At 49.9% G+C, this 13,972-nt stretch overlaps 1 protein-coding gene across 1 annotated transcript; it reads right to left on the bottom strand.

Moving 5' to 3' along the window:
- Window positions 1–292: 292 nt before the first annotated feature.
- LOC127678859 (sepiapterin reductase-like) lies at window positions 293–2,645 on the bottom strand. Its single transcript, XM_052174161.1, has 2 exons — window positions 2,206–2,645; window positions 293–523 (listed from the first exon to the last, which is right to left on the bottom strand). The coding sequence occupies exons 1-2, from the start codon at window positions 2,408–2,410 to the stop codon at window positions 333–335; spliced, it is 396 nt and encodes a 131-aa protein (XP_052030121.1). The 5' UTR covers window positions 2,411–2,645; the 3' UTR covers window positions 293–332.
- Window positions 2,646–13,972: the final 11,327 nt, after the last annotated feature.

The following is a 13,972-nucleotide window of genomic DNA, read 5'->3' as shown; positions in this document are numbered from 1 at the left end:
GACGCAGGCCGTACAACAATGAAATGGAGTTCATGTTGTACTCACATGTGATGCCCTCGGTCCTCCCTGCATCGGATCCCACCTCCTCACCCACCACAGATAGGAGACGTAACCTCCTCTGCCCAGTGTGTCCCCTCCCCCTGCTCTTCTCAGCTCTAAAGTTCTCTTCCTGGGGACAGAGAACTCCCGTGCACATCTGCTCTCTCCCAAGCCCCTGCAGAAGCGTTCTGATGACAGACAGTGCCCACCGCTCCCCACTGCCTGGGTCAGAGGCTTATATGTGTGTTAGGCAGGGCTGGGGGGGGGGGAGGGCACCGTGACAGGACACGGGCTTAACTGTCGTAGAAGTCCACGTGGGCTCCGGACTGGAAGCTGTCCTTTTGCAGCAAGTTCAGCAGTTTCTGGGCTGAAGTCCCACAATCCACCAGCTCCCCTTCCGACTTCAGCTTCTGCAGTCTGCTCCTTAACTCCGGGTCCATGGAGGTTTCCCGAGCCAACTGCTGCATGTCGGTGTCCAGGGGACCTGTGGGGAGGGAAGCAGGAGACAGGAACAGAGGGTGCAGGTCTCTGCTGTGCTTGGAGAGCAGAGCTGAGTCAGGACTGGCCGAGCCTCTATTCTGTTGCCTGTTAACCTTTTCTATTTCTCAGTTATGTTCTCTCTGCATTCTTGACCTTCAGGATCCTCCTACCTTAGTCCTCCTGTGCTTGGGTCGCAGGGGAGGACTGCCATACCGCTATGACTGAGCTTTGGGCTCAAAGCTAACGTCTATTAAGCATGGTGTAAAATCAAGCTCATCCGCTCTCGTCCAGGTAACAGCTCCCCCTGACTTTCCCAGTTACTAACAGATGAGTAACCCTGCAGGCCCCACTCCACCCACAGCCAACCAGGGACCAGTGAGACCTTTGCCATCTTCACGCCCTGACAAGCATCTCCCAGGCAACCTTGCTTTTCTCCTTATTTCTCCTCTGAGCCCTCTGCTGTATTCATCTGGACGCACTTTGCTGGGCCTACACAGCTCCCCAAACCCCGGGATGGGCCGCTCAGTTGCTATAGTGCTTGCTGCACAAGCTTTAGGACCTGAGTTCAAATCCCCAGTAAACAGCTGAGTGTAGGGGTTAGAGAGATAGATGGTTCCTTGCTAAGAGCATTTGCTGTTCTTACAGAGAACTGGGGTTTGAGTTTCAGGACCAATAAATATGACAACTGACAACCATTTGTAACACCAGTTAAACGGGATATGGCACCCTCACCTGGCCTCTGCAGGTACTGCATGCATATGATAACCTAGACTTTTGGGCAAAACTCCCAACACACACACACACACACACACACACACACACACACACACACACGCCTGTCACCTTCTAACAAGCTTTGTCACTTTTACTCGCATTGCTGGAAAATGTCCTCAGCCTCTGGTGGAATTGTGAAGCCTCCCAAACTTTATAATGTTGTTTTAGGGGCAGAAAAATCACGGAACACAAGGACTGGAAGGGCACGTTGCTAACACTTGAACGTCCTCTAGCCTGATCCTCCCCTGTTCCTCCTGCTCGCTCTTGCCGCCCATGCTGGCCTCTAACTTGCTGTGTAGCCAGGCTGACTTTGAACTCCGGTTCCCTCCCCTCAAGTGCTCTACTGTACCCAGTTTTATCTCCTTGAGCAGCACTGGGCCGAGGCTTGCTATCTTCCCGAACAGACCTCTCTGCCTTTGGGAACCTCTTAGAGCATTCTTCCAGAGGCTGAAATAAAAACTAGGCTGGGCCCTGCTTGTCTCCAGGCTCTGGGGGAGCTTCTCAGATCCTCCATGAAAACTGGGGTAGCCCCCCTCCCCCCCCCCCAAGAGCTCAGTCAGCTCTGGGCCCTCTGGAGCTGGCTCCCCTCCTGGCTGTGGTTTACATGAGATCACTGCTGTCTGAAGGAGCCTAGGCTTAGCCCAGAGCAGGAGTGCTGGATATGGGAACAAGAACTATCATGTATGTGTGTACAGGGCAGGGGCTAGATGACATCTCCTAAGGCTGAGTACCTCTGCCCCTGACTGCTCCAACTTCTTGGAAGTCTGTATTCTTCTTGCAAAGTGAGAAGTCACTACCAGAAGTAGTCTCTGGATTCTTTATTGTGAATATAGATCAGGCCCCCTTCTTGCCCAGCCCCCAGAAAGGTACCAGCTAGGTCTGGAGACAGCAGTGTCAGGACCACCCACCTACCTGGGGCATAGCTCAGCACCCTCACACTGGGTTCCTCAACAGCCAGGACCTGGTATAACATGTCTCGGGCAGCCTTCCCTGCACAGTACAGACCCCAGCCCTTGAAGGGCTGCAGGGCACACAGGGATGAGATGTTAACCACAGTCTTGCTCAGGCCTGGGATATCCAGAAAGGCATTCAAGGTGCCGGAGGTCAAGCAGAGCATGGAGGTCAGGTTCAGGGCCCAGTAGTTGTTCACCTCAGCCTGATCATTCACGTTCAGGAAGCCTTTGGAAACATCCCCAAGAGTGCCTGAAAAAAAAAAAAAAAACCAGGACCAAAGACAAAACAACAACCGGGGCGCTCTTGTCCCTCAGCCTTCCACAGTTCCTCCCCACAGCCATTTGCTGTCCCTCTGTCCCAGCTCTGCAGACACCGGTAGTGCAAGCTATGAATACACCTGGATGCCCTTCAGTAAAGCAGATTTGTTTACAAAGTCTTCACTCACACGCCCGCCAGGGGGCACTGTCACCCCACAGTGATGAGGGGAGAACTTGTAGCCCTGGTCTGGTCAGGAGTCTCACCTGAGTGCACTGGAGCCCCTTAGGCCTAGGGAGCTCGTGCACCGCGCTCACCAACTGCTGCACACCGGCCTCGGTGCCCAGATCGGCGGCTGCCAGCACCACTCGCAGGTCAGGCTGCTGGGGGCCCAGCTCCTCCATGTCACTGCATGCTCTTAGGAGCAGCACCAAGCCAGGCGACAGCAACAGGGCCAGCTGCGGGGCCAGGGCGTGCCGAAGCCCCGGGAGGCCCCAGTCATCGTGCACACAGCACAGCACAGCCCACCTCCCTCCAAGCCTGGAACTCAGCCTCACGGACAGCTACTTAACTGGCCTGGGGCGGAGCCTATCCTTGGCTTTGGACAGTTCGGCCATCATTCACAGGTGTCTGGGTGAATAAAAAAAGATGAATAGCCAGGAAGCTGTGACTCTGCAGGAAATCCCTTCCCAGTGCTTCGGAGTTCACCTTGTGAGCCACTAGCTCAAGCTCAGTCCCTCTCCGGGAGGCTGTTCACAATTTCCACCCTGTTCCAGGAGCAGCTTCCTCCTCCAGGGTTGGTTTGTCTTCATCCATACAGGACATACTAGTTAGCGGCCAGTGACAGCCTTGGATGAAGCCCTTGCCTGTGTAGAGTGTGATCCCCTAGCACTCTGATCAACAGAAGCCTTCTCTGGAAGAGCACAGCAGCTCCCCCAGTTGATGCTAGGCAGACAGAACCAGAAAATGAAGAGCACACACAGGGGAAGAGAGAGGCTGAGAATCACAACAATCTCATGAACAAGACCCATCTTCAGTGAAAACACTTGCTTCCTTGAGACCTATGTACAGCAACCTTATCCCCTAACCTGTGCCATGCACCCCAGAGACCACTGTATAATCTCAAATGACAAAGAAAAATTCCCAGCACTGTGGAGATGTCGGAGGATAGGAGTGAAAGACATAGAGATTGCTTTGGTCCATTTGTAGTATGAGGCGAGCTAGAGTTCGTCAGAATTACAGACAGGCAGGCTGGCAGCCAGCCCCTCCGTTTCAGAAAGTTCAAATACTGTCACTTGTCTCTTCTTAGCAAGTGTGGACAGGGAAGGGAGCCGGCAATCACCAGGGACCCCTCCAAGTCCCAAGTTTTTGGACCTGCAATAGTCAGAAACTGATGTCATCCTGCCCCCAGGTGGTGGTTCTGTAGCAGCACCCTGCCAGTGCACGTGGTTTGCTGGGGTCCCTGCTTCAACTCATACCAACAATGGGGGTGGGGGGCGAGCTTGCACTGGAACGCCCACCTACTATGACTTTGTCCTTCCTTTTTCTCATGCACGCTGTACTGGTTGGTTTTGTGTGTCAACCTGACACAGGCTGGAGTTATCACAGAGAAAGGAGCTTCAGTTGGGGAAGTGCCTCCATGAGATCCAGCTGTAGGGCATTTTCTCAATTAGTGATCAAGGGGGAGGGCCCATTGTGGGTGGTACCATCCCTCGGCTGGTATTCTTGGGTTCTATAAGAGAGCAGGCTAAGCAAGCCAGAGGAAGCAAGCCAGTAAGAAGCATCCTTCCATGGCCTCTGCATCAGCTCCTGCTTCCTGACCTGCTTGAGTTCCAGTCCTGACTTCCTTTAGTGATGAACTGCAACATGGAAGTGTAAGCTCAATAAACCCTTTCCTCCCCAACTTGTTTCTTGGTCATGATGTTGGTGCAGGAATAGAAACCCTGACTAAGACAAATTGGTACCAGTATAGTGGGGTATTCCTGTGATAACCTGACCATGTTTTGGGGAGGACTGTGGAAGGACTTTGGAACTTAGAGCTAGAAGAGCCATTAGGAAGTCTATTCTGAGAGCACAGAGGCTGTGTTTCAGAGATAGCCACAGTTGTATTTTGTGCTGTGGCTGGACTTGGTACTGTGTAAGAGTCACCCAGGTGGTACTTTGAAGGCATGAAGGGATCATGAAGAGCAGCTGAGGCTCTTGGAACAGTGAGAGGCCACGGAAAGCCACTGGTGAAGGTGCAGCCTCAGTTGCAATTGACGCCCCAGGACTTGAAGGGGTCATGCATAGGAGCAGAGGTTTTTCACCATGAAGAGAGCCTATGAGAGGCTATTGGTGAAGCCTAATTACAGTGGAAGACAGCAGTGTTTTGGAGATGCCAGTACCATGTGATGACCACCAAGAACATCAGCAGCAGTGGAGTACAGGCAGCTGGAGCCTTAGAAGACAAGTTGTGTGCTACAAAGGGCAGAGCTGGAGAAGTGACCCAAGCCCTTGGAGGAGCCCGGAAGATTGTGAGTTGGATCCCAGACATTGAACCATTGGAGTTTGAGTTTTGCTTTTGGTTGTGACTGTGCCTTGATATGTTTCCCTCTTGAAGGAAGAAAGTATTTTAGTGGAGTCCACAGTTAAGAGACTTTGAATTTTAAAGATATTGGACATTTTAATATGATTGAACTTGTAATATGTAAAGACTGTGGGACTTTTAAAGTAATTTAGATCTTGGGGATGAATAAGAAAGTAAGGGTTGAGGCTTAATAGTGATGTGTTTGTGTGTCAAGTTGACAAGGGGTCAATTGTACTGACACATGCCATAAGGAACAAGATTCCTTTGATACCTGGGCTGCCTGGGAATGTCCCTGGAAGAAGCTGCATAGACTCATTGCTTGCTGTGCCTGGCCCTTAGGACAGCAGACAGAGGCAGCCACACTCATGCCCTCCTGGCCATCTCACCCACAATCCCCAGAACTAGGGCCAGCTGTACTTCCCAGGTGAGGTGAAAGTCTTGCTCTTCCAAGTACTGCAGTTGGTGAGGGACAGGGACAACTTCCTGCTCCCATGACCCCAGGGCCATGTCTCCTACCTGCTGCAGGTGTTGAGGAACAAGAAGGAAAGATACCTCTCTCTCATCCACACCACCACAGAGACACTTGTGGTAGGGCCAGCTCTACCACGCTAGCATCCTCAGGGCAACTAGCCCCCAACTCCTGTAGTGTCTGGGCCCCTGAGTACTGTGGCTGTCTCTGAGCAGGGGCAGCTCTGCTGCTCTCAGGCCTCTAGGGCCAGCTTTCCCACAATGCCCAGGTGAAGGGTGGGGCTAGTTCTGTATAGCCCTCAGACATCAACATGTCCCCAGTAGCAGGCCAGGCCAGGGACATCAGCCTGCCCTTTGGTAGTGACATATCATGAACAAAGTGAGTTTTCTTCTACATTCCTATGTTTCAGTTTAGATATTTTTGTTTTCTAGACTTAAATGAACTCTCTCTTCCTGTCTGTCCTTGGTTTAAAGTATGATTGGGAGAACTTTTCTTTTCATTGTTAGATTTTTTTTTACTCAGTTTTAAAATGTCATATTTTACATATTTACATTCCCTTCACTAATTTGGAACATTAGTTTATATTAACTACACAACATGAGCAGCCTCACAGTGACATTTCCATATGTGTACAAGGAGAACTTTGACCACATCCCCTGACCACACGGCCTCCCCCCACTTCCAAGTCCCTCCGTGCTTCCCTTTTTGTTCAGACACTTGTTTTTCCAAGAAAGGTCGAGTCACATCAAGTCCTCCTGTTCAAAGGACTGACAGGCCTTACTGGATGGTCTCTTAAGCAGGGCACCAATGTGACTCTCTGCTTTAGCAGAAAGCCTCCTCCTATCTGGTTATCTTAGGGTCTTCCTAGCAGTTCAAAAGTCATGACTCCATGTCAGGGCCAAAGGCGATGCTCTGGCCATCTTCTGATGCTAGCTGTGGAAGTGGGCAGCTGAAGAGAGTGCAGGGAAGGATAAATGTAAGTCTAAAGGGAGCCAGGTTTGTATTCCAGGAAGAGCTTTCCGTAGTGGAACACAGCGGACCATGTCCCTGCCCCTGCTTGGGTCCCTTGGTCTGTAGCTGCCATCCCATGGGGTATCTACTGTGACATTAAAGCTAGTGTGTTAGCAGGGACAGGAGGTAGGGGCAAGAATGATATTAAAGGAAAGGATGAAGCCTGTGCTCTTGAGTTCTGCAGGCCAAAGAACTCAAAGAACCAGACTGGGGGAGAAACAGCCCGGTGCTGGAATGGACTGCTCAGAACTCCACAGACCTCTTCGAAACACCTGCCCCTTTGGAAAAATGGGGGGGGGGACTTTTTACTGATAAGTCTCCCCAAATTTCCAAGTCAGGCTTGAATTAAACTCCTTCCTACAATCCCAATCTTTTAACGTGTTAGTGGAGAGGCAGTGGGGAGCAGGACCTTCATGGTCCAGCAACTAAGGCCTTTCAGGTTCCTTCCTGTTTCCCCAGGTGTTGCTGAGGAGGGAGGGTCTATGCTCTGTGACTTTCAAAAATCAAATATGTGATTAGAGAACTGGCAAGTAGGGCTTGTCCATTCTGGACAGGACCCGTGTCTCTCTTTCTTTGTGTGATGGTTTAGCTTGTTAGACTTGCTAGCCAGTGCTTAGTGTGGAATGTGGAGGGAGGGGCTGCCTCCAGGTGACAATGAACATTTTATTTTATTTATTTAGAGAGAATGTCCTCTGCTAAACTGCAGTCCAGTGCCTTTGGTATCTGTCCTGGAGCTGGTTCTGGGTGTGTCCTGTGAGGTCCCTTTAATGTGTAAAACTGATGACCTCTGGTGGGAGGTGACAACAGTTTACCTTCAAGTGCATGGAAATGGCTGACAATGGCCCTCACAATCACTGATGTCACACCCACTTGTGTCTCTGCCTGTGTCTAACAGCAACCATTAATTTTTTTTTAAGCATTGGAAATGAAGACCATGCAGAAAATCAAAGCAGCCCTTTCTTCTCTGTTATCGTTTGCTTTTGCATTTTGGTTTCATGAGGCAGGGTCTCCTGGAGCCCAGGTTGCCCCCATCACCGTGGACCCAAGCATGACTTGAATGCTACTCCTCCTGCCTCCCCTTTCATAAATTTTATAATTACCATGGGCATCTTTATGAGACTCTCCTGACTTTTATTTTGTCTAATGTCTCTCAGCTGACCCAGGAGGATTCTCCTCAGGCTGGCACAGCTAAGTTGACCATGTCTAGGTTTGTGGTGTGTGTGTGTCTGTGTCCTGCCAACCCCCTCTTCAAATTTCAACCCCAGCACAACAGTAGTAAGGATTGCGACTCATAAGCACTAGAGACTTGCTACAGAGCAGAACATGTGACCTTTAGCAAAGGGCTTATAGATTGATGTCATGCGCTCTCTTGACTGTCTGGGAAGACACACACAGTAGCAGAGTAAGAAAGCAGCCCCATGACACAATCAATCTGTCGGTCTTTTGCTTTTGTCAAGCCAACATCCAGATGCACAGAACATGACTAGGTTTTAAAAAAAAAAAAAAAAAAAACAAACCAAAACTCCCACTACTACTGCCTGTAGTTCCACTTCCAGAGAATTGGTCCTCTTTATGACCTTCAAAGGTCATAGAAATAAGATTATATAGAACAGTTTTATTACTATTTTAAGTTACATGTAGTACCTTTGAGTGTGCTGTACCGGTGCCCTTAGAGGCTAGATGGGTAGGATCTCCTGGAATTTGACTTAGGGCAGTTGACCTGGGTCCCAAGAACCAAATGCAGGTCTTCTACAGGAGAAGCAGACCTTCCGGACTCCAGAGCCAGCTCCCCAGCCTGGACACCGTGGGTTCTGGGGTGTCTGCTGTCTTATCAGCTTCTCTAGAACCTGATTTTCTTGGTGCCTTTGCTCACGGCGCTTGCTGACGTCGGGCAGGAGGGAGGCTGTCCTTTCCCGCGAGCAGCTCTTACTGTCTGGGACCCTTTGGTTCTTTCAGTTTGCAGTTGGTCCCTGTCGACTTCTATGTCACAGTTTGTGTCTACTGCTTTAGCAGGTGATTTGTTCTTCTCTTCCCAAGCATTCAAAGACCTCACTAGGTTGTCTGACATACTTGTGACCTTTATTTTCTTATCTTTTTGATGTAGGAATCTGTAACCATAAACATTCTTTTGGCCCTGATTTTAATTTTTTTTTTTTTTTTTTTTTTGTAATTTCTCCTTGCAAGTTTGGTTCTATCTGTACCAAAGAGGGCAGGGTCATGGAGCAGGCCCCGAGGCCTGCTACTCTGCCAAGGCAAACTTAGCCGTGACTGGAAGATGAAGATGATCCCGGGCAAAGGGAACTTCCCAGTGGGCAAACTGGCCTACCACGTGCGCACACTGACCTGAGTGGTTGCAAAACTTCTCAGGAACACTAAGAAGTACGCCTCACTTATCACAAGGAAGTCAACCTTATGACTTACCATCCTAACATTATCAAGCTGTTTCCTGTGTCCAGATGAGAGAGAGAGACCACCTACCGGGTGATGGAGCACGCCTCAGAGGCAAGGCTACTGTACTGACTAGTTATGTGTGTCAACTTGACACAGGCTGGAGTTATCACAGAGAAAGGATCTCCTCACCTTCATCTAAGCTCCAGAAGGAGGAGGAGAAGAATTCCAGGCAGAGTGCAGAAGGTGTGCTCTGTGCTGCCAGCCAAAGAGGACCCAGCCTCCCCAGCTCTTCCCCCTGGACTGTCCTGTGCCTGACTCCCTCATGGGCGGCAGGTTGGAAATCAGTGAGAATGTCCCACAGCCCAAGATTGTTGATCCTTCTACATTCTGCCAACTGGTGTAGGGAGAGAGCCTTGATGGTCTTTTAAAAAATTCTATGCAGCTGTGGGTTACCTGGGGTTTTGAGTTCTCTGCCTCTCCCTAGCAAATGTAGGGATTATAAGAGTTACCTACCAAGCCTGGTTCACTTGGTTCTGGGGAAGAAACCCAGTGCTTCCTGCATGCTGGGCAAGAGCTGTTCCTACTGAGGAGTCACACCTGTAGGTCAGGCTAGCCTGGGACTCACTCTGTAGCTGAGGATGCCCTTGAATTCTTGATTTAATGCTTCCACAGTCCCTTTACGGAGTTATAGGTCTGCACCAATGACCTTGTGTTTTCTTCCTTCCTTCCTTCCTTCCTTCCTTCCTTCCTTCCTTCCTTCCTTCCTTCCTTCCTTCCTTCCTCCCTTCCTTCCTCCCTCCCTTCCTTCCTCCCTTCCTTCTTAGATGTCTTCTTTTTCCTACTGAGAATCTGTCCAAGTACTACATACATGAACTGTAGCAGGGCTTCCCTCTTCTGAAGCTGCCAAGCTGTGAGCTGGTGGAGGGAGGGAAAGGAGGCTGTCCCAGTCCCATGCCATCTCAAGGAAACTCAGGTGAGCATGCAGCAGTTTTCAGGACTGTCCCTGTGTGGCCAGGTAGCTTTGCAGGCGAGTTCTCACTACAGTCCTTAAGCTGACCTCAGCTAACTTCTCCAAGCAGCACCATGGACAGAAAGGAAGCCAGCGCCCACTGCAAGCCTGAGCTCAAACAGGAAGATGGCGTCTCATGTCCACTGCTTGACGGTTTAGTCCCCTCACCCCTTGGGTGATTTCACCTGCCTCATGTTTAGCCAGTTTTAGGGAGTCTGTGGATTTTCCCTAAGACTAGCAGTCAGAGCTATGGTGAGGGTGTATGCCTGTAATATGGAGGCCTAGACACAAGACAAGCCTTAATTTGACAACAGCCTACACCATATAGGGAGCAGTGGTCTAGCTTTGGTGGCAGTGTGAGACTTGAAGGACAACAACAGGCCTAGTGCTATAGCACAGTACACCTAGCACGAAGGAGTCCCTGGGGTCTTGGCAGGCATCAAATCAAATCAGGTGGTTCATGGCCGGGATCCTAGGGTTGTAGGGTAGAGACAAGAGGGCCAGTCAAGGTCATCTAGATTGCCAGTCTAGAATGCATGACATTCTCCTTAAAAACAACTCCCCCCTTCCCTGCCCCAAACCTTATGCTCAAACCTGAGAAAAGTGACATGGCGGCTCACAACAACCACATATTCCCCATGAATCAGAAGCCCTCTCTGTTGGAGAGAAGAAAACCGGGCATCCATATGTGCAGTAATTGTTTCCCGTGACTCACATCTGGAACCGGCCTGAGCATTGAGTTTGTCCCCTGTTCACAGCAGTGAGGAGCTGTGAAGTAAGTACTCTCTGCTGGGCCTGTGGGAGGCATTGAGGATCTGTGCAGCCAGTGCTCCCTGCTGGCCCTGTGGAAGCCAGTGAGGAGCTGTGCAGCCAGTGCTCCCTGCTGGCCCTGTGGGAAGCAATAAGGATGTATACATCCAGTGCTCCCTGATGGTTCCTTGGGAGAAAATGGGGAGGAAGGTTGGGAGAGCATGGAGATACCAACCTTTGCCAATAAGGAAGGCAGGAAGGTTGCTGGCCATGCAACCAGTCAGAAACTGATGTTCTACTGCCCCTTTGTGGCTATTCTATAGCAGCACAGTGTCCCTGCACCTGGTTTGCTGGGGTCCCTGCTTCAACTCATACCAACAATGGGGGGGGGGGGGGAGAGTGCACTGGAACACCTACCTAACATGATATTGTGATACTGTCCTTCCTTTTTCTCAGGCACACCATAATAATGGAACAAGATACCTTCATACCCGGGCTGCCTGGGAATGTCCCTGGAAGAAGGGACACAGACTCACTGCTTGCTGTGCCTGGCCCTCAGGTCCCTAATAAGAGTTGGCTGGGCTGCAAGACAAGAGTGGGACATCTGCATCCTGGGAGGGAGGGAGAAGCACAAGAAGGCTGGGCGATGACTCGTTCTGTGCATGCAGCGCCTGCTTCCCAGGTGAGATCTGAGTCTATTCCCCAGAATGCAAGAAGATCCAGCATCCTGGATAAAGCTGTCACCTAGCATGTTGACTTCGAGACCGATACACCTCACCTTTGGGGGGGTTGTTTTTTGGGACACTTTATTTACTCCTGACTATCCCAGAACTCAGTCTGTAGACCAGGCTGGCCCAGATGTCACCGAGCTATTCCTCTTCCTCCTCCTGATTAAAGGCATGTGCCGCCACCATCCAGCTAGACAGCTGCATTTCAACCTTGATGGCCTTGAGAATGTCGGTGTCCAAAAGTCCAGGTGTTCAGCACCTGTGAACTGACATTTGAGCCTGAAGTACAATTGTAGACATGTACTATGCACACATAAAGTTGAACACACATGTGCATGTATACAAGGGCACATTGCAGGAACATCCTGGTGTGTAGGACTTAGGAGAATCCAGCAGGGTGATAAAGCTGAGAACCCCTGGGACTTAGTTCTTCAATGGATGCTGGATGGTTGACAGAGCCCAGCGGGCTAAGCTTTGGGGAATCTCAAGACTACTGAGGAGATTCCAACTGGTGGCCTGGAAAGTGATCCCAGCTTTGTTAGCACTGTGGGTCATCTGGATGTCTCACTTCCATGCATGGGACCAGACACCTCCCGGAAGCCAAGGCAGATGGCCCTGCCCTGGGGAGAGGAGAAGGCCGCCACCTGGATCAGCTTTAAGATTACCCTCCTTCACCTTAGTCACAGCAATGCCTTCTATATTGGAAATAAAATAACACTGGTAAATGGACTTTTTGTTATGTTGTTATTTTGTTTGGATTCTCTTGCCTCAGTTTCTAAATTACTAGAATTACAAACAGCATTACCAAGGCCTACCGTTTTGTTAAGTTTCAAAAGATGTAAACAGCGGGCTGGATGACACAGGAGCAGTTAAGAGGAGCAGGCTGCTCTTCATGAGGACTGGCTGACGTTTAATTCCCACTAGCCACAGTGCAGCTCACAAGTGAATGCAGTCTCTGGGGAAGCCGAGGCCCTCTTCTGGCCTCCACTTCGCATTGCACACATGCAGTGCACAGACACATGCAGGCTTAACACACACACACATAAAAACCACAAATAAGTAAATAAAAAGATGTTTAAAAGAGACTTTAAAAAAAGAGGTATAACTGAGAGAGGGCTCAGCAGTTAAGAGCACCGGCTGCTCTTCCAGAGGGCCTGAGTTCAAATCCCAGCAACCACATGGTGGCTCACAACCATCCGTACTGGGATCCGGTGCCTTCCTGTGGTATGAAGAGAGTGACAGTGTACTCACACACATTAAATAATTTTTTTAAAGGAGAGATGTAAACGGGACCCCATATGCTTACTTTGGTTTAAGAAACTCTCCTTTTCCTGGTTGTCTATATGTTAATGTGTGTGCCTATTCTCGTGTCAGTGGGGGAGTTGGAGTGTGAAGGTTGCAGGACAATGGATATAGTTCTGTATGCCTGTCTACCTTTCAAAACGGGTTTTGGTTGTTGCTGTTTTGTTTTTTGAGACAGTGTTTCTCTCTGTGTCACCCTGCCTGTCATGAAACTCACTCTGTAGACAAGACTGGCCTCAAACTCAGAGAGTCCCCTGCTGCTGCTGCATCCAGAGTGCTGGAACTAAAGGCTTCATCACAGCTGCCCGGCTAAGAAATGGTTTCCCTGCATAGCCCTGGCTGTCCTGGGACTCACTTTGTAAACCAGGCTGGCCTTGAACTCACAGAAATCCACCTGCCTCTGCCTCCTGTGTACTGTGAGCACCACCACTGCTCAGTGCTTTTAATGTCGGTTCTGGGGTTCGAACTCATCAAGGTCATGCTGGCCTTGAACTCACTATGTTGAAGGACCTTCAACTACTTTTGGAAATAAGATAACAAATTCAAGAGACCAGTGATAACTACATAGTTTTAAAAATGCAATTCTGCTGCAAGGGAACTCTGGCACAGAGAACAGGCATGAAGGGCCAAGGTGCTGATTTGGCATAAGACAGTGGTTTTTAAAAACCTGTAGAGGGACATTCCAGGTCTCTTGTCCTACAGGCCTATAAGATTTGCATTGCTCTAGGTCTCTATCTCATTGGCCTAGGACAAAAGCCTAATCCAATAAAGATTTGGGACTTGAGAATGGCCCCTACAGATTGCTGGTTCCCTATCCAGCCAGGCTGTGACTAGGCCTACCTTGAGCTTTCTGAAACAGAGGGACTGGCCGCCAGCCTGCCTGTCTGTAATTTCGACGAACTCTAGCTCGCCTCATACTACAAATGGACCAAAGCAATCTCTATGTCTTTCACTCCTATCCTCCGACATCTCCGCGGTGCTAGGAATTTTTCTTTGCCATTTGAGATTATACAGTGGCCTCTGGGGTGCATGGCACAGGTTACGGGATAAGGTTGCTGTACACAGGTCTCAAGGAAGCAAGTGTTTGCACTGAAGATGGGTCTTGTTCATGAGATTGTTGTGATTCTCAGCCTCTCTCTTCCCCTGTGTGTGCTCTTCATTTTCTGGTTCTGTCTGCCTAGCATCAACTGGGGGAGCTGCTGTGCTCTTCCAGAGAAGACTTCTGTTGATCAGAGTGCTAGGAG

This window comes from Apodemus sylvaticus, chromosome 2, assembly GCF_947179515.1.
Source record: "Apodemus sylvaticus chromosome 2, mApoSyl1.1, whole genome shotgun sequence".
Taxonomy (NCBI): Eukaryota; Metazoa; Chordata; class Mammalia; order Rodentia; family Muridae; genus Apodemus; species Apodemus sylvaticus.
This window is presented reverse-complemented; position numbering and strand designations above follow the sequence as displayed.

Coding starts and splice junctions, on each gene's coding strand:
- LOC127678859 (XM_052174161.1), bottom strand. CDS start 2,410: ATGCTCTGCTTGACCTCCGGCACCTTGAATGCCTTTCTGGATATCCCA. Junction 524..2,205: donor GGTGCTGAGCTATGCCCCAG/GTAGGTGGGTGG, acceptor CCCTCCCCACAG/GTCCCCTGGACACCGACATG.